The sequence below is a fragment of the Pristiophorus japonicus genome, chromosome 4, assembly GCF_044704955.1.
Source record: "Pristiophorus japonicus isolate sPriJap1 chromosome 4, sPriJap1.hap1, whole genome shotgun sequence".
Classification (NCBI taxonomy): Eukaryota; Metazoa; Chordata; class Chondrichthyes; family Pristiophoridae; genus Pristiophorus; species Pristiophorus japonicus.
Window position 1 is genome coordinate 99,626,054 of NC_091980.1, and position 21,052 is coordinate 99,647,105.

General features: G+C 45.8%; 1 protein-coding gene across 2 annotated transcripts in view; it reads right to left on the reverse strand.

The window, feature by feature from the left end:
* Window positions 1–21,052, reverse strand: part of arhgef37 (Rho guanine nucleotide exchange factor (GEF) 37) — a 210,005-nt gene that overhangs the window by 111,107 nt on the left and 77,846 nt on the right. For both annotated transcript variants that reach the window (XM_070878453.1, XM_070878452.1), the window contains exons 3-4: window positions 13,651–13,774; window positions 1,727–1,874 (exon numbers count right to left, since the gene is read on the reverse strand). In XM_070878453.1, the coding sequence (XP_070734554.1) occupies window positions 1,727–1,874; window positions 13,651–13,774 (272 nt within the window). The remainder of the gene's footprint in view (window positions 1–1,726; window positions 1,875–13,650; window positions 13,775–21,052) is intronic.

Here is a 21,052-nt window from a genome sequence, read left to right on the forward strand (position 1 = left end):
TGGCCAACCCCTTCTGAGACTGTGATGCATGGTTCTAGACTCCTCAGCCAGGGGAAACATCCTCCCTGCATCTACCCTGTCCAGACCTGTAAGAATTTTGTATGTTTCATTCTTCTAAACGCTAGAGAATATAGGCCTAGTTTACTCAATCTCTCCTCATAGGACAATCCCCTACCCCAGGAATCAGTCTGGTGAACCTTCGTTTCCCTTCCTTTATGGCAAGTATATCCTTCCTTAGATAAGGAGACCAAAACTGTGCACAATTCTCCAGGTGTGGTCTCACCAGGGCCCAATATAATTGCAGTAAGACATCAAAAGGGGGCTGAAATTGCCCCTTCCCTTAAGGCCTGTTACTGCAGGAAATTGGCGGCCACACTTCGAAGTGGAATGGCTGCCGATTTTTCATGGAATGGCCGCCATTTTGAAAATTCCACTCCTGCAGTATCCTGGTGGTGACCCGCTCCCCCTGCTATCGCTCCGCTGCTGCCGATCCATCCTAAGTGCATCATCAGAGCGTTCACCGCCGATGATTCCCCCCCCCCCACAGCTTTGTCTGCCATTGCACTGTGCTTGGAGCGGCTGCCATTAAAGGGGAGAACCTACTGTTGCGGCCTCCATCTTATTTTTTTTGTCGGCCAATTGCCATGTCGGGCCGACAATTACGCCCCGGGTTCGGCCGGGCTGCTAACAGGCAGCCTGGCAACCCCTCTTGCGTGCCAGGCCACTGGCCTGGCCAAAACCCTCCCTGGTGGCCCAGTGGACCTAACTTAAATAATGGCAGCGGCTCTACCCTTTAAGTGAAGGGGAGAGACGTGGTGACATGCCAGCGTGATGATGTCATCAGCGCTACGCTGATGAGTGACAGCAGAGGACAGTCCACCTGCCGTACTTCCGCCCCCATTATGACCGACGTCCGGGCCGCTTAAAATAAAAAGCCAAAGATTGGAATTTCACTCGAGGCCATCACATCAACTGTACCAATAAAAACATCTGAAACAGGGAAGGTCCACCGCGTTTCCGGCGGTAGGCAATTTCAGCCCACTTTACCCTTATACTCAAATCCTCTGGTAATAAAGGCCACCATACCATTTGGTTTCTTAATTGCTTGCTGTACCAGAATGTTAACTTTCAGTGAAATGTGCACAAGGACACCCGGGTCCCTCTGAACACCAACATTCCCAATCTCTCACATTTAAAAAATACTTTGCTTTTCAATTTTTCCTAGCAAAGTGGATAACTTCACATTTCTCCACATTATATTCCATTTGCCATGTTTTTTCCCATTCACTTAGCCTGTTTGCATTCTCCTCATAATTCACATTCCCACCTACCTTTATATCAGCAACAAACTTGGTTCCCTCATCCAAATCATTGATATAGATTGTGAATAGCCAAGGCCCAAGCACCTGCCCTTGCAGTACCCCACTAGTTACAGCCTGCTAACCTGAAAATGACCCGTTTATTCCTACTTTCTGTTTTCTGTCCGTTAACCAATCCTCAATCCATGCCAGTATATTACCCCCAATCCAATGAGCCCTAATTTGGTTTAATAACCTCTTGTGTGGCTCCTTATCGAAATGCCTTCTGAAATTCCAAATACACTATATGGTTTGACACAATAAAAAAAGGACTTGTTTTAATATTTAAAATACTATCTCATGTCTGCACATTTAAAGAATTAAATCCTCACAATTATAAAATAAATATGCTTGTGCAAGATTCTTACCCCAATACATTTAGAGTTTCTGTAATTTCTTTCCAAGTATTTTCATTCTTCTTAAAAATGGATTCAAATTGCAGGGTGTTCTCATAGTTGCAACAATACTCTTTGTACTTATCTTCCAGCTCTTGTTTGAAGGCGAGGAACACATTACCTATTAGAACAAAAACATCTATGAATCACCAGAGACCACTGCATCTTTTAAGGGGGAATGTAGATAAAAGTTTGAAGTAAAGAAGATACAGAGCTCTGGAGTAAGAGCGGGTAGTGGGCTTCACAAAGTCTTGACACACATACAGTGGGCCTAATGACCTTTTATGTCCTATAAATCTATGGTTACTTTGAAGAATGATACATTTTACACAGTTAAAGTTATATTCTTATCTTCCTAAATACCTTAAAGCATTGTCAGCAATTCTGAACAATCAGATTTGAATTTTAGTGCTACAGGCCTGACTTTATTTTAAACTAAATTTTAGTAACTAAAACAATATAGGGCCATATATTCTGATCGCCAGTGGAAGTCTTATCAGAAAATTGAATCTCTCCTCTGGATTGACCATTTATTTTAATGTTTTAAACTACCACCAGTAGGTGTCTCTGCTTTCTGTCTGAAATCATTGCTGAAGGTCCAGACCAGAACAGCGTGGAAAACTCGGGCTCATTAGATTAAATGAGCACATGAAATTGGCCTACTTTCCATTCAAAAGAAAGTAATTGGAATGGTAAAATCTACTTCAACTTGAATTTAACACCACTCCGTGGCTTAATGTGAAAAACTGAGCAGGACTAATTACCATGGAGTATTCTTTACTATATATATTAATGACTTGGATGAGGGAATATAGATTTGTACATCCAAATTTGCAAATGACACTAAGTTAGGAGGCACAGTAAATTGTGAGGATAAGAGCAGAAGGGACATAGCAGACTAAGTGATTGGCTGAAACTATAGCAGGTGGAGTTCAATGTGGGGAAGTGTGAGGTCATCCACTACGAATCTAAGCAAGATATTTTCTTAATGGTGAGAGACAAGGTACTGAGGAGGAGCAATGGGGTTTATGTGTCTGTGTACACAAATCATTAAAAGCTAATGCACAGATACAAACAAATTCAAAAGGCTAACAGAATATTAGCCTCTATCTCAGTGGGGTTGCAATTCAAAATGAAGAAGTGATGCTTCATTTGTAGAAAGACTTGGTCAGACCCCATCTGGAGTGCTGTGTTTAGTTTTGGACACTGAACCTCAGGAAAAAAATATTGGCCTTGGAAGGCTTACAGTGCAGATCCCCGAGAATTGTACCAGGGCTAAAGGGTTAAAATATAAGGCCAGGTAGCATAAACTTGACTTTTATATTCCCTGCTTAGAAGACTGAGGGATGATCTAATTGATGTGTGTAAAATAATAAAGCGATTTGATAGGGTAGATACAGAGAAACTATTTACTTTTGGTGAGGGAATCCAGAAAGAAGGCATATTCTCAAAATTAGAGCTAGGCCATTTAGGGGTGAAATCAGGAAGCACTTTTTTACACAAAGGGTAGTGGAAATCTGGAACTCGTTCCACCAAAAAGCTGTGGGTGGTGGTTCAATTAAAATTTCCAAGACTGAGATCACGAGATATTTTTGTTAGGGAAGGGTATCAAGTGATATGGAACAAAGGGGAGCAACTGGGGTTGAGGTACAGATCAGCCATGATAAGAACATAAGAACATAAGAAATAGCAACAGGAGTAGGCCATATGGCCCCTCGAGCCTGCTCTGCCATTCAATACGATCATGGCTGATTCGATCATGGACTCAGGTCCACTTCCCTGCTCGTTCCCCATAACCCCTTATTCCCTTAGCGGTTAAGAAACTGTCTATCACAGAGTTAAATTCATTCAATGATCCAGCTTCCACAGCTCTCTGAGGCAGCGAATTTTACAGATTTAGATCCCTCTGAGAGAAGAAATTACTCCTCGTCTCAGTTTTAAATAGGCTGTCCCCTTATTCTAATCTCCTCTATCAGTGGAAACATCCTCTCTGCATCCACCTTGTCAAGCCGTCTCATAATCTTATACGTTTCGATAAGATCACCTCTCATTCTTCTGAATTCCAATGAGTAGAGGCCCAACCTACTCAACCTTTCCTCATAAGTCAACCCTTTCATCTCCAGAATCAATTTAGTGCACCTTCTCTGAACTGCCTCCAAAGCAAGTATATCTTTTCTAATTGAATGGCAGAACAGGCTCGAGGTTGAATAGCCAACTCATGTTGCTATGCGCCATAAATTCACACCAAGTTTGAGCAAAATATAACAGGCAAAATGAAAACTGGCGTGCAGCCAGTAGATGTTTTCTGCCTGGCATATAGGATGGTAAAACCCCCTCTCTCTATAATTTAAACCTGCCACATTATTTAAGCTGAAGAGCTCCCTATTGGCCTCAAACTGATTATCTTTGAACACAGAGGTAGTCAGCCAAGGAAGCTCCACCTGCTTAAATGATGTATTCTGAGCACCATCTAATTTAAAGGTACTTTACTTTGCAGAGAGCAGCTTCAGGTGAGTTAGTTTGGAATGTTCATTCCAATTTTTTCTGTATTACAGCCTTAGACAGCCTTTAATCATAGCATCAGAACAGAAGATCAAAATGGAGAAGTCCGTGCCAGCAGTACACAAACTAGACATTCCTGACAATCTCCTCCACTGTAAATATGTTTACAATTGATAGTTCAAAGAAAGAAAAACATTCTTTAACTCATGATTGTAAGATTAGAAAAAATATTTTGCAGTACCTGCAGACTATACTGCTGTAATCATGTAAGACCAGTGTAAAACTAAAGGCACTGTAAATTATATATAACTTGTGAATATTTTGTAAATAATTATGAAACCTAACAAAAATGTATTAAAGCTAGCAAACCTCCAATGAAGTGCTCGACAAATCCAGATGGAGCTGCAGATAACTTACCAATGTGCCATTTCCAAATTCCAATCCTTGATATGAGTCTGAAGGGTTAATGAATGCTTTAAAACAGTAGTGAGGTGATCCAGTGTTGCAATGTGTTGGTGCGCTAATATGCTTGCACCACTGTGGTGGTTCAATGTATGTAACTTTGTAACCACATTGCTCAACAGTGAGCAACCAATTTCAGCCAAGTATTCAGGTTGAGAGGCTTATTCAAAGGAATGAAGGAAATTAGAGTACAAGTCGACCTTGCAATTCTGGTGTGCCTTTTAGCAGCAGAGTACAAAGCAACGTTTTCAAATGCTTGAAATCAGGTCGCCTTGTGTGAATCAAGGCACTGCCAAAGTTCCAACTGAGGGCCTACCTGCAGAACAGCTGCTTAACCTGTGGGATAAGCCGATGAGTCAGGGGACTGTTCAGGGAGTCGATAATGTTGATTTGCACTATGGAAACAACATCAGTTTTTATGACAAAAGCATTGAATTTTACCTTAAGTATGTGTTAATGTTTCTCATTTTGAATAGGGGCAGGGACGCACAATTTAATTGAATTAATTTGACGTATTAAATGGCCCTGAAATTCCTGGGGAAGTGATCCACTGGTGCAAGTCCAGCAAAGCAAAAACCCCATCACCCCCATGCCAAGACCACATCCCAAAATATTGGGGATAGGGTCACTGGGATCTGACTCAGCAACACCCATCCCGATCTGTCCTCTAAAGCCAACAGGGCTTCAGAAAAAAGTTGGATTTTCTTCACGCTCCAAAAGGAGCCATTCTGCCTCTGGACTAGGTAATAGAACCCTTCTGGGATCCATTTTCTTAGTTTAATAAAGTTTTGGGACTTCAAAGGAATTCATACCGACTCTCAACATGACATGGGGGGAGGAGGAAGATACGTCCATTGCCATCCCTATTGGAATTCAAAAGACCATGGCAAATGGGGCAGAAGCCTAGTGTAAGTTGGTATTGTCAAAAATTTCCAGCCCCACTGGATGGAAACTAGACTTTCCGCAATAAGAACATAAGAAATAGGAGCAGGAGTAGGCCATTTGGTCATTCAATAAGATCATGGCTGATCTGATTCTGGCCTCAACTCCACTTCCCTGCCCGCTCCCCATAACCCTTGACCCCCTTATCTTTCAAAAATCTGTCTATCTCCAACTTAAATACATTCAATGACCCAGCCTCCACAGCACTCTGAGGTAGAGAATTCCAAAGATTCACAACCCTCTGAGAGAACAAATTCCTCCTCATTTCCGTTTTAAATGGGTGACCCCTTATTCTGAAACTATGCCCCCTAGTTCTAGATTACCCCATGAGGGGAAACATTCTCTCTGTCATGTGTGCATGTAAACCCCACCAATATGTAAGACTTGCCACTAGGGGGCACACCTGTGGGCGACCTAAGGGTCACCTGTGCACCCTGGGGCAAGCAGGTATAAAAGGTGATCCACCATGCTGCTTCCCCACTCTAGAGTCTGAATAAAGAGACCAAGGTCACAACAGTTTAAGCTTACAATACAGTCTTGTGGATTTATTCTGAACATAATAAACTGGCGACGAGTAATGGATCACGAACTTTCACGCAGTAATGGCTGCAGTTGGTATTCTTGAGAGATTTGTTGAGAGTGCTGATTGGGAAGCTTTTGCTGAGCGCCTCGACCTGTACTTCGTGGCCAATGAACTGGACAAGGCTGAGACGGCGACCAAGCGCAGGGCAATTCTCCTCACTGTATGTGGGTCTTTGATATATGGCTTCCTCAAAAATCTGCTGGCACCAGTAAAACCAACGGACAAGACTTACACAGAGCTGTGTACGCTGGTGCGGGAACACTTCAAGCCGAAGGAGAGCATCTTAATGGCCAGGTATCGCTTTTACACGCACCATCGCTCCGAGGGCCAGAAAGTGGCGAGTTTTGTCGCCGACCTAAGACGCCTTGCGGGACAGTGCGAATTTGCAGGATCTTTCGGAGAAATGTTGCGGGACTTTTTCATGCTTGGAATCAGCCATGAGGTCATTCTTCGCAAACTGCTGTCTGCCGAATCCCTAGATCTGAGCAAGGCCATCACGATAGCCCAAGCCTTCATATCCACGAGCGATAACATGAAACGGATATCTTCATGGAATCGAAGCTCACTGGCACGTACTGTGCATAAAATAATGTTTCCAGCAGGCAGAACTGTAGAGGGCAAGGCCCACATGACCGCAGAGGCCAAACCTAGGCCTAGAGTGACTCAGAGTCCACCGTGGGGCGTGAATGCGTATCCATTAGCACTATGTTCGCGCAGCGGGGTCAGTCCTAGAGCTCATCAATGTCGATTCAAGCCCCATTTGTGCAAGAGCTGTGGAACAATGGGGCACCTCCAGCGAATGTGCAAATGACCTGTGACTCACCGTGTGGCAGAGTCAGGAGAGGATGACTGATCCAGCGAGGATCACGCTGAATGAGCAGGAGAGGCAATGCAACCTAAGGATGAAGAGGAAGTATATGGGATACACACCTTCACCACCAAAAGCCCCCCGATAATGTTAAAGGTTGAAATCAACGGTACTCCAGTCTCCATGGAATTAGACACGGGGGCGAGTCAATCAGTTATGAGCCCGAAGGCATTCAAGAGGCTGTGGGGCGACAAAGCACAATGACCCAAGCTGATTCCGATTCAGGCAAAGCTGCGCACCTATACCAAGGAACTGATACCAGTTATTGATAGTGTGGACATGAGAGTATCCCATGAGGGAGCAGTGCACGATTTACCACTGTGGATTATTTCAGGGGATGGGCCAATGCTGCTTGGCAGGAGGTGGATGGGGAAGATTCGATGGAACTCGGAAAACCTCTGCTTACCTTCTCTGGCGAATGACGTATCCCTTGCTCAAAGGCTGAGCAAAGCCCCACCTTCAGCTGAACCAGGCATCGAAGTGCAGATCCAGTTGTAGATCCCCGAGGCACAGGCCGCTCATCACGACCACGAGGAAGTGAAGATCAACCGAGCAGCGGTACAGGCACGGTATCCACCACCCAAAGCTGATGACCTCTTCGCGACGATGTAAGAGACTCCAGATCGACCAAGCAGAGTGGGACTCCGGCCGAAACGATCCGAATGCGTCTTCCCGACGCCAGAGGTAAAATCCCTGGGGAGGAAGGTCGCGGCAGTCGGCATCACAGACATGGGCGAGAGTGCGTCCAGACCACAGAACGAAAGAGCATCCAGATCACGGGATGAGAGAGCGTCCAGACCACGGGATGTCTACGCAATGAAACAGAGGCATGTGTTGCCCAGCAAGGAAGACAACTGGGTTTGGGGCAAAGGTAAAGGGGCGGCCGCTGAGAAGGCCAGGAACCCACTACGTTCCAATAAGTTGTTTGCACTGTGTAACCCATGTGAGTGTTCTTTCGAGGCCAATGATGTACTATCATATGGGGTTGGGGGTACCTTATAACTAGCCAAAGTAGCGGGCGAACACCAACCGGTCGTATATGTATCTGACAAAGTACTTGTAGCAAGTGATGTGTTATCACACTGGGTCGGGCGTGTTGTACAGCAAGCCAAAGTAGCGGGCGAACCCCAACCGGTTGTATACGTATCTAACAAAGTATTCGTGGCAAGTGATGTGTTACCACACGGGGTCGGGTGTGTTGTGTAGCAAGCCAAAGTAGCGGGCGAGCCCCAACCGGTTGTACATGTATTCAATAAGTTAACCATTAACCAGTAGCCTGGGTTCATGGGACAAAAGAGACATACCAAAGAGTGTCCCAATATTTGCTCGAGTCAGACAAGCTGCTCATCCCTCAGTTTTGGAAGGGCAGAGACACCATTATTGATGCTTTGTTTCGAGAATGTTTTACACTGTCTGTGCACTTTAAAATGATCTGCCATGGGCCAGGCACTGAGAACGGCGCTAATGCCTTCAGTTGGCAACCGTTGCCCACCACTAGGGTGGAAACAGCGGAGCCTGCAGACCTACTCATTGTCGTGGAAGTGCTAGAAAGTGAGGGCCCCTCAGTTTAGGACCTGGACCAGCCAGGATCCCACGTTACCGCCTGCCAACGGCGAACCGCTAGACGGGATGTTGCAGCTTATCCGTCGCAAAGACGAAAGACTCATCCCATCAGACTGCCCCCTGTGGGGCAACTCTGCAATGTTGCAAAGAAAGACAGGGAGGCTACACATAGTCGGTGGTCCGGGGCCTCCATACAATGGCCCAGGATCCACGGGGACCACCCGGCCTCCCGCCACCAGTCTCAACGCCATATCGGCCATCCTGGGCTTGCCAGACCTTAGGGTCAGCGACAATAGTCCGGAACGGGCAGCCCAAATCATAAAGCCAAGCACCACACATGTCACGGTTGACTCCCTACAGACCCGGCCATCCCGGGTGCTATGCAGTCACCAGACAGAATCACTCAGAACCGAGCCTTCCGTATGCTATCAGCAGAGAATGTACCATGATCGCACGGCTCCTCCACGCGACAACAGAATAAATGATGTAACATAGAAACAGAAACATAGAAAATAGGTGCAGGAGTAGGCCATTCGGCCCTTCGAGCCTGCACCGCCATTCAATGAGTTCATGGCTGAACATGCAACTTCAGTACCCCATTCCTGCTTTCTCGCCATACCCCTTGATCCCCCTAGTAGTAAGGACTACATCTAGCTCCTTTTTGAATATATTTAGTGAATTGGCCTCAACAACTTTCTGTGGCAGAGAATTCCACAGGTTCACCACTCTCTGGGTGAAGAAGTTTCTCCTCATCTCGGTCCTAAATGGCTTACCCCTTATCCTTAAACTGTGACCCCTGGTTCTGGACTTCCCCAACATTGGGAACATTCTTCCTGCATCCAACCTGTCCAACCCCGTCAGAATTTTAAATGTTTCTATGAGATCCCCTCTCATGTTCATGGCCCCAGATGGGCTGCTAGCACTGTATTAGCCAAAGAGGGGAATGGAGTGTTTGTGATGAAAATGGAGCATTTGTTGTGAAACCATGTACTGGGCAAACGCAGGAAGCATTTGGACCAGACCAAACTGCGAACTACAGATAACCAGGATACACTGTGAAAGGACCTGGCCCCCAGCGACCCATTAACACAATCGACCTCACCGTCAACCACGAGGATGAACCCATCATGCCCATCAGTCCGGTCAGACCAATTGCGCTGCCGTGCAGCAATGATCCGATCAACTCGCCCATGCCAGGACTTCAACTCAGGCGATCGACCCGGGGACGCAGAGCGCCAGGTCGCCTCAACTTGCAAATAACTTGTACATAAGACTTTGGGTGGGGGGGGGTGAATGATGTTATGTATGTATGTAAACCTCACCAATATGTAAGATTTGCCACTAGGGGGCACACTTGTGGGAGACCTAAGGGTCACCTGTGCACCCTGGGGCAAGCAGGTATAAAAGGTGATTCACCATGCTGCTTCCCCACTCTGGAGTCTGAATAAAGAGACCAAGTTCACAACAGTTTGAGCTTACAATACAGTCTGGTGGATTTATTCTGAACATAATACTCTCCACATCTACCCTGTCAAGCCCCCTCAGAATTTTATACGTTTCAATAAGATCACCTCTAAGTCTTCTAAACTCCAATGAGTACAGGCCCAGCCTGCTCAGCCTTTCTTCATATGACAACCCCTTCATCTCAAGATGCAATCTACACCTCCAAGAATTTTGGAGCCAATATTTCCTTTCGATATATTTTATTGAGATTTATTTTAGTTTATTTTGGTTGAATAATTAGAATAGCAAATCTCATGAATATTGAGTTCAATTTATTTTGAGTCCGTGGTGGCTGGAAGATGGCTGCTACAAAAGACTGATGCATGATGAAGGCATTATGTCTGCTGCAAGGATAGTGGGCATTGACCATCAGGAAGTGCTGTGCGTGGTTGCATATTAAGTGAGTGGTAGCCTTTGCAGATACGGAATTGTTATGCGGTGCTGGCAAAACCACGTGGGTGCAGTCGATGGCGTTCTGCACCATGAGGAAGCCCGTTATTCTGCAAAGCTGTATGCAGATCCTTCTGCTTCTCTAAGCTCAGGGAGAAGAAAACGTAATCCCTTCTCCTGGTGTAGAGAGCCTCAGCAACATCCTGGATGCAGCAATGGATGCCAAATTAGGTGATGTTAGCTATGTCTCCTGCTGCAGACTGGAAAGATCCCCTGATGAAAAAGTGACCTCGAGGACTCCTGGGAGAGCCATGGTCGCCCTGCTCTCAGGCTGCAGGTCTGGTTGCAAGAGGTGGCAGAGTTCTGTGACTACCTGCTTGCTGAAACAGAGCCTTTGAATACACTACTCCTTGCTTAAGTGGATATAAGAGAAGTGCTCTCTGAAGACCCTAGGTGGGGAAGCCCTCCTGTTGAGAGCCCTCCTGGCCCTTCTTCTCCTCCCTCTGTGCACATCTTCTCTTCTTTGCGGCCTCCACTCCCTCTCCCAAAGATACTTGAGCGCGAGGGGGACTGCCACTAGAGCTCCTATGACTGTGAGCAAGTGGTGTGAGCAGAAGCCTTTAAATAAGAATGAAGGTGTTCTCGTTTGCCCCAACACTCCCTGTCACCTTCGGACCTTGCAAGAAGTTTATAAAGCTGCTCGAGTTGCAGAAAGTTCCACAGAGACAGTCAAACTGAAGAAACATGTCAGCTGCAAGTTGTTGCTGCTGATCGCTTTAAATACCGCTGCTGGAGCCTCCTTCCTGCTCGTCAACACTTGCTCAGCAATTAAGGCAGGCCGGTAAGTAGAGCGACGCACTCCAAAATGGCAGATTGGGCATCAAGTGAGCGTTGTACACTCACTAACATCACGATATGCATAATCCCCATAATGATAGCGAGCATGCACAGCGGCAGTGGTCCCGCCCAGCCGAAAATGGTGGCTGACACGGGACCTGGCAGCAGCGGGCGGAAGTGCGGCAACCCCCTTTTTTTATCCCGAATCGAGCCTTAACGACCAGCGATAAACCCCCAAATTTCTAGGCCACAGTGTCTCGGAATGAGCTTGAATATTTGTAAATGCCTGATTTATATAGATGGTCACTGTATACTTGAATAAGTGATTGAGAAAAATTACACATTCATATACTGAACATAAAATTTGATTTAGAGAATAAAAAAGTGGAGCAAAGATTGTATTTAATTCAGGATCATGTTTATTTTCAAATTACAGTGCTAAAAATAGAAAATAATGACCCTTGTGTATTCTGCAATTTAGAAAATGAATTATCAATAAATATGTTATGATTATAACACTGCAATCACAACACTTTTGAAATTTCACTACTAAATTGGAATTCAAAATTACAAAAATAAATGACCTTGGCTGTATGTTTGTAATTTGATTCTTTACAATATTCATGAAGGTGATGTGATAAACATTTGCAAAATAAATTATGCTCATTAAGTGCTATGATATGGTGAAGCTGATTTTACTGTGTCAGAGATTGTAGTGCTTCTCTAATCTGAAGAAATTAAAGGGACACTCTTGCACTTTCTGGCTGCTTGGAAAACTGACTGTGGCATGCAGAACACATGCTGTCGTCAGTCACAAGCAAATTTCAGAGAGGAGCCCAAAATAGGTGTTAGGCCCCCGATTCGCATAGGTAATGAGTCTAATGCCAGCTTCAGGCAAGCGACCTGGTGACAGCAGAGCGCCTAACCAAAAGGGCGTGTGCCACACTTCTGGCATGGGCCGAGTGCAATTGGATCCTTCAACCGTTGTGTGCTGTGTAAACAAAGTTCTAGGCCAGAAAGTTCTGAAAGGCTACAGTTTATAAACCTTGGCAAGAACCTTCACATGTACCAGGAAACCATTTCTAAATTATTTATTTTGAATTATAAAATAAATATAGAACCTTAAAACGCAATACACATGGTACATCAGTATTTCTAAATAAGCCTTTCAGATTTAGATCCAGCACCTAAAGGGAAAAGAAATATAACTGCTTTCAAGTGTATTTGTATTGCAAATGACATCACTGTAATAATCAGTGATGTGAGCTACTAGTTTACATTTTGCAATACCTATAGTACAGCACGTGGCTTTTAATAGCCTGGATTCCTATTGCGCAACACAAAATCTAGCACAAACAGCCCCATGGTTACAATGTCAGGAATGCTACTCTCCCAACAAAAGACTTTTTGGTATTTGACTGGCATTTGCACTCAGCTTTGCCTAGGGGACGTGGTTGATCAGGCTCGGTTATTAAGAAGAGAGATGAAAACTGTCCAGCATTCATAACAAATTTAGCAAGCAATGTCTTGCACAGAATGACAGGGGTCTATTTTAAGCCCCTATGGATTTTGGGCAGGGATCGGGGAGCGTGCCTAAGTTTATGGCTTGGGGTATTTTAACTCCCAGGCCTCACTTGCATGGGGAGTAAAACGGCAGCTGGAAGTGGGCAGGACTGGAAGTTCAGACAACCAGAGGCCACCGGCTTCCACCAGAGGAAGGCTGGCTGGTAATCAGGGGAGAGGGTTTGGAGATGGTCTCGCGTCAGGGAAGGGTGAGAGTCCGTGGCAGGGGAGGCTGACACTTTCCTTTTGGAGACCAGAAGAGCACACCTGCTCCTCCTCCACTTCCCTTCGAGAGCCTCTGTCCTTGTTTATATCTATTGACCCGCCTTCTGGCGGGTAAGTGCCATAGCTTTCCCACTTGGATGAGGGTTAAAGTGCAATTGTGGTCCCATTGAGCTAATAGGACCCCAATTTGCATAAACGTATGAGTCTGTCGCATGCTTCCAGCAGGCGCCTAACTGCAGCAAAAAGTTAAAATGGTGGCGGTCAGGATTCCAGCGGGAATGGGGCAGTGCGGCTGAATGTGCCATTTTAAAGCCCCTCCCTGCTCCGTTCCCGCCAGGCAGGGCGAGTTAAAATTTCCCTATATTATGTCTGATTATTCAACATTAATGTGGATTTAGACTGGACAGAATTACTTGTCTCACCAAAGCTAATGCACACAGTCATTCTTTAAATATTTACTTATCAAGAGGACTTGGTCAGATTTTCCAGTAGTTGTTTCTTCCAGATGTTTGAGTAGATTGGAGGATAGCTGTAGTACATCATCAGCGTTTCCAAACAAGCCTTCCAGATCAAGATTTGGCACCTAATAGGGAAAAGAAATGTGACAGTTGTAAAATGATTTGTATTTCAAACGACATCAGTTGTGATCAGTGGTTGATTTGGCTTGCTTATTATACTGGAATAAACGAGAAACCAAGAAAAACTGTGAATACTGGAACTCAGAAATAAAAACCGAATACACAGGAAATGCATATCTACTTTGTTGGCACCTGGCAAAGAGCAAGTGGGAACCTTCTTTGGAATTCCTGAACTTCTTCCGGGTTCTGATGGATTATCCCACCTGAAATGTTAAGTTGTTTATTCTCTTTTGGATAATGTTGGACCCACTGTATAATTTGTACATTTTCTGTTTTAATATATTGAAATAAAATTCTTGAGGCCAAAACTTCCTTTTGGCTGAAAATGAGAGAGGGGCTGACCTGTTGTTGATAATCATGAATGGCTAACAAAAATGTGGTAACGCAGAAAAGTCAATTGTATGGTTTCTATGGGCAAGATTTCATTAGGTACAGGCCAGTGTGACCTGGACTCGGGGAACGATCCCTGCACCAGAACAGGTGGCCCACGGCCCACCAGATCTGGGGTCTCGGGCCTCATTTACATGAGACTGGTGATCTGCCGAAGGAATTTTCATGGGCAATGTCACCTCTCTCAATCCACACTTCTTATATTTAAATGTAAAAGTCATACATAACAGGAGGGCATGGTTTGAAGCCATGATCAGAAACATTGTATAACACAGGAAGAAACAATAGCTAAATTACATGATGGAGGAGGCAGAGTCTGTTCTTTAGACTGCAAAGATTGAAGGTCTCAAATAAAGCAATGTGACTGAGTACTGTAGACTTTATTATGTGTGGCCTTAGTCTCTTTATTCTGACTCCAGAGTCCCTGCACAGCATGGGAGGCCTGCTTATATGCAGTGCTCCCAAGGGATGCTGGGATCCCTTGGGTCTCCAACAGATGCGCCCTTTGATGGCGGTAGAATGCAGGTTACAAGGTATTGCACTCCCCCCCGCCCCCAAAGTCAATAGTACATTTATTTACATGGTGAGATGATCTGGGCTTTCTGCCCCCGAGACGATTGTCTCTGTACAAACACAGGTACAGGTGAGTTGGTTGGGCCTTCGCTGGGCTGCTGCACAGCTGGCCTTGCTGGGCTGCTGGGGATGGTGAGTTCAGCTTCATGGTCAACCGTGATGTCGGTTGCCACTTGTGTGTGTCGGAGGGTCGAAGTTGGTGGTGTCCTCTCTAGGTTACTCATGGTTGTCTGTGAATCGCAGTTTGGTTTGGTCCAAATGCTTTCTGCAAGTTAGTCCATTTGCAAGTTTGACCTCAAACTCCCTACTCCCTTCTTTGGCTATGACAGTGCCAGCAAGCCATTTGGGACCATGTCCATAGTTGAGTACAAATACAGGGTCATTGACTTCAATATCGCGTGACAAATTTGCGCGATCATGGTACATGCTTGTTGATGCCGTCTGCCGTTGACATGATCACGGAGATCAGGGTGGACTAGAGAGAGTCTTGTTTTGAGTGCCTTTTTCATGAGCAGTTCGGCAGGGGGATCCCCGGTGAGCGAGTGGGGTCTTGTGCAGTAGCTGAGCAGGACTCGGGACTGGCAAGTCTGCAGGGAGCCTTCCGACAGGCGTTTCAAGTTTTGCTTGATGGTTTGGACTGCCGTTTTGCCTGGCCGTTGGATGCGGGCTTGAACAGGTAGATGTGATGTGCGGGTCATGAATTTCTTGAATTCAGCGCTGATGAAGCACAGCCCATTGTCACTGACAAGGACATCAGGCAGGCCGTGCGTGGCAAACATGGCTCGTAGGCTTTCGATGGTGGCAGTGGACGTGCTTATAGCTATTATTACACATTTAATCCACTTTGAGTAAGCATCCACAACAACCAAAAGCATTTTGCCTAGAAACGGGCCAGCGAAGTCAACGTGGATCCTAGACCATGGTTTGTAGGGCCATGACCACAAACTTAGTGGTGCCTCCCTGGGTGCATTGCTCAGTTGAGAGCAAGTGTTGCATTGGCACATGCAAGATCCCAAATCTGAGTCGATGCCGGGCCACCACACATGGGATCTGGCTATAGCTTTCATCATTACTATGCCTGGGTAGGTACTGTGTAGGTCGTGTATGAACGTTTCCCTGCCTTTCTTAGGCAAAACCACATGATTACCCCACAAAAGACATTCCGCCTGTTTGGACATTTCATCTTTGTGCCACTGGAACTGCTTGATTTCTTCATGCATCTCTACTGGGATACTGGACCAGCTCCCATGGAGGACACAGTTTTTTAGAAAGGACAGTAAATGATCCTGGCTGGTCCAGGTCCTGATCTGGCAGGCCGTAACGAGCGACCTTTCGTTTTCAAATGCATCCATCACCAAGAGCAAGTCTGCAGGCTGTGCCATTTCCACCCCGGTGGTGGGCAATGGTAGCCGACAGAGCATCAGCGCAGTTCTCTGTGCCTGGCCTGTGGCGAATTACATAGTTTTATGCAGACAGCGTGAGCGCCCATCCTTGGATGCGAGCAGAGGCATTGGTATTAATATCTTTGCTCTCTGAGAATAGCGATATCAGCGGTTTGTGGTCAGTTTCTAACTCGAAATTAAGCCCAAACAGATACTGGTGCATTTTTTTCACCCTGTAAATGCATGCCAGAGCTTCTTTTTCAATCATGCTGTAGGCCCTTACGGCCTTGGACAAACTCCTGGATGCATAAGCGACCGGTTGCAATGTTCCCGATTCATTTGCTTGTTGTAACACACAACCGACCCCGTACGAAGACACATCGCAAGCTAGCACTAAACGTTTACATGGGTCATAAAGAACAAGCAGTTTGTTGGAACATAACAGATTTCTGGCTTTCTCTTGTGGATTCCCCCATACCCAGTCATCTCCCTTGCGTAGCAACACATGTAGAGGTTCTAGCAAGGTGCTTAACCCGGGTAGGAAATTACTAAAATAATTGAGGAGTCCCAGAAACGACTGCAGCCCCATCACATTCTGTGATCTCGGCGCGTTCTTGATGGCCTCCGTCTTGGCGTCGGTGGTTCTGATGCCGTCTGCAGCGATTCTTCTCCCGAAGGACTCGACCTCTGGCGTCAGGAAAACACACTTTGAGCATTTCAACCTGAGTCCCACAGGATCTAGCCTACTTCGAACCTCTTCCAGGTTCTGCAAGTGTTCGACGGTATCCCGATCTGTGATCAATATGTCGTCCTGTGCGAAACCGACTTCAGCAGACTCTCCATGTTCCTTTGAAAAATAGCCGCGGCCAATCGAATCCCAAACGGGTATCTATTGTAGATGAACAGACCTATATACGTGTTCATGCAGGTGAGGTCTTTCGAAGATTCCTCCAGCTCCTGCGTCATGTAGGCCGAGGTCAGGTCCAACTTGGTGAACGTCTTCCCTCCTGCCAGCGTTGCAAATAGGTCGTCTGCCTTGGGTAGCGGGTACTGGACCTGCAGCGAAAAACAGTTAATCGTTACTTTATAGTCCCCACAAATTCTGACCGTGCCATCGCCCTTGAGAACCAGAACAATCGGACTGGCCCACTCATTGAACTCAACTGGCACGATGATGCCCTCTCATTGCAGCCTGTCCAGCTCGATCTCCACTTTCTCTCGCATCATGTAGAGCATCGCACGTGCCTTGTGGTGGATGGGTCGTGTACCGGGAAGCAAGTGGATCTGCACCTTCGCCCCAGAGAAATTTCCGATGCCCGGCTCAAACAACGATGGGAACTTGCTCAAAACCTGGGCACATGAGGCGTCGTCGACGAACGAAAGCGCTCGGATGTCGTCCCAGTTCCAGCGGATTTTTCCCAGCCAGCTTCTGCTGAACAGTGTGGGGCCATTTCATGGTATAATCCATAGTAGTTCATGCACCGCTCCATCATAGGAGACTTTTACTGCTGCACTGCTAATTACAGTGATCAGCTCTTTAGTGTAAGTTCTCAGCTTGGTATAAATTGGTCTCAGCTTGGGCCTTTGTGCCTTGTTGCACCATCGCCTCTCGAAGACCTTTTTGCTCATGATAGACTGACTCGCACCTGTGTCCAATTCCATGGACACTGGAATTCCGCTCAGTTCAACTTTTAACATGATCGATGGACATTTCGTGGTTAAGATGTGTACCCTGTACACGTCTGCCTCCTTGGTTCGAGTCTCTAGTTTAGTTTGATCCACCATGGATCGGTCTTCTGCAACATGGTGGTTTGCAGGGTTTGCAGCTCGTCTGCACATTCACCGGAGGTGTCCCATTGTTCCACAGCCTTTGCATGCATAGTGTTTGAAGTGGCATTGATGGGCTCAATGATCACCTCTGCAGCGTCAACAAGGTGTTGATTGTCTCGCATTCACACTTGATGGCAGACTCTAAGTCATCTGAGGTCGTGCAGCTGCAGGCGTGTACATTCTGCCAAAAGCATTCCTGTCTGAAAACAACATTACTTTGTGTACAGTACTTGCCGATGCATCTTTATGCTATGAAATTTGTTTGGTGTTATCGCTGGTGGACATAAATGCCTGGGCTATCATTATAGCTTTGCTCAGGTTCGGTGTTTCAACAGTCAATAGTTTGCGAAGGATAACCTCATGGCCAATGCCAAGTACAAAAAAGTCTCTTAGCATTTGCTCGAGGAATCCATCGAATTCGCAATGTCCTGCAAGGCGCCTTAGTTCGGCGGCGTAGCTCGCCATTTTCTCGCCTTCAGACCGTTGACATGTATAAAATCGATACCTTGCCATCCGAACGCTCTCCTTCAGATTTAGGTGCTCCCGGACCAGCGTACACAGTTCTTCATACAATTTGGTTGTTGATTTCACCGGAGCAAGAAGATTCTTCTTGAGGCCATAGGTTGTTGCCCCGCAGACGGTGAGGAGGATCGCCCTTCGTTTGGCAGCGTTCTCATTCCCTTCCAGCTCGTTGGCCACGAAGTATTGGTCGAGTCGCTCCACAAAAGCCTCCCAATCTTCCCCTTCTGAGAATTTCTCCAGGAAACCAACAGTTCTCTGTATTTTCGCATGATGGTTTGTTATCTATTACTCATCTCAAATAAAGCAATGTGACTGAGTACTGTATACTTGAGTAAGTGTGACCTTAGTCACTTTATTCTGACTCCAGAGTCCCTGCACAGCATGGGAGGCCTGCTTATATGCAGTGCTCCCAAGGGATGTTGTGATCTCCTGGGACTCCAACAGATGCACCCTCTGGTGGCGGTAGAATGCTGGTTACAAGGTGTTACATACATAACAGAAGGAGGTAATCAGAATTGTTGGTATACACTACATTAATGCATATATTCTTTATATGATTTTTGAAATATATTATAGGCTCAGTTAGCCATCACATCAATCCCCATAGCTATCTACTCACATCGTCTACTTTGCATGAAGCACATTACAGTATTTGGGTAGAAATCATGTGGCATTCATGAGTCTTAAGGTATGGCTGGTGTGAGTAGGGCGAGGCTTGATATGGCAATGGTATTGAGCACATGTAAAAATGACTGTGGTGCATTTGAAGTTTCCATGTCGTAAACATTTTGTCTATCAGAGCCAGCTGGATGACTCGTGCTGCTAGCTTTGCAGAGAACTCTTTTGTCACATAGTTAGGTCATCTTCTGTCTTTGGTTGCTGTTACCTTTCCTCTCCTGCCTGCTCCTTGACCATGCTACATTATATTGTAGGGCAAAATTGTGGAGGACAAATCAAGCAACAATAATCTTTGACACTCGGCTCTACTGTAATGCAGCACTCTCTCTGCTCAACTAAGACCCTAGTGGAAGCATGTGCCATATTGATCCTCTCCTCAGATCATGTCCTTGGGTTTCATAGTGATAAGTGGTGATATGAGCTCTGGCTTGCATGTTCCTGCCCCAACCTTTCCTACCCCTGCTCCCCCCCCCCCCCCGCCCCACCCCCCAAAACAACCATTCTTGCAGTCTGTGGCACTGTGGCATGTCATGGGATACAAGAAAGTTGGCAGCTGCCAGGGTATTGAAGAGATAAGTCAATTCCTATGATTGCAGACGAACTGCATGTTATGTTCATGAATGGAGTGACATTGGGGCTAGTTTGACTACATGGATCCAAGCAATAATGCCTTGCACTCTGGGGAGTTCTGCTATGCAGCAAAAATGTAGCTCGCTGCATTTTGTCAAAAGGAAACTAATGAATATACTGACCCAAGCAAACACTGCATCAGTGACCTGCAAGATGCAAATATGCACTGGAGGTGGGAAATGTGACTGATATTTCTCATGGTAGCTTGGAATCAACCTGTTAAATAAAAGTTCAATGCAGCTGATTTCTTCACAGCCACCGATAGAGTTGTTCCTACCCCGAAAGAGATTCACAACTCTGGTTGCAGGAGGGTACATAATTCTGTAAAGATAGTCTTTTAGGAATCATAGCGCTGAATTTTCCATAGTGGTAGCGGGCGCAATCGTGGTAGGTCGGGTGTGAAAGTTGTTTTTTTCGTCCGTCATTGTGGAGCCGAGCTGACCTGCAGCGGCGGAGGACCTAATTGAAATCATTATGAGGTACGTTTTTACCCTACTTTTTAAATTTCCCTGGCTGGCCACAGGATTCACACAGCTCGGGAACCATGTCCGTCAACCTGAGGCATGAGTTCCGTGGCCATTGCTCCAGCTGATGACTTGACAGCATAGAAAACAAATCAAAATAAAAACATGTTGATTACATCAGCTAACAGGTTGATGGATATTCTGTTCTACTTGAAAAGCGACTGGTAAATGTTAGTTATTCACTGGCCGTTCTTGCCTGTTGTCCTCCAACTGCAGTGAATTGATCTGCACTATAAAAAAATTAAATATACCATTTACATAAATTTTCGTGTTGTTTCTGGTCAGGCTTTTCTCAAAGTTTACTGTGATTGTCCAGTTACAGATTAAATTAAGTCATCAACTGTAACATACAGATAGATTTTTAACCAATAAGGCTATTAAGGGTTATGGGGAGCGGCCTTGCTGCAACTTACTAATATGCACTCCTAGTAGATGAGTCCACGGCCAGATCAGCCATGATCTTGTTGAATGGCGGAGCAGGCTCGAGGGGCTAGATGGCCTACTCCTGTTCCTAATTCTTATGTTCTTATGTTCTTATGTTCTTCTGTTCTTATTAATGTTGGGGAAGTCCAGAACCAGGGGTCACAGTCTAAGAATAAGGGGTAAGCCATTTAGGACTGAGATGAGGAGAAACTTCTTCATCCAGAGAGTGGTGAACCTGTGGAATTCTCTACCACAGAAAGTTGTTGAGGCC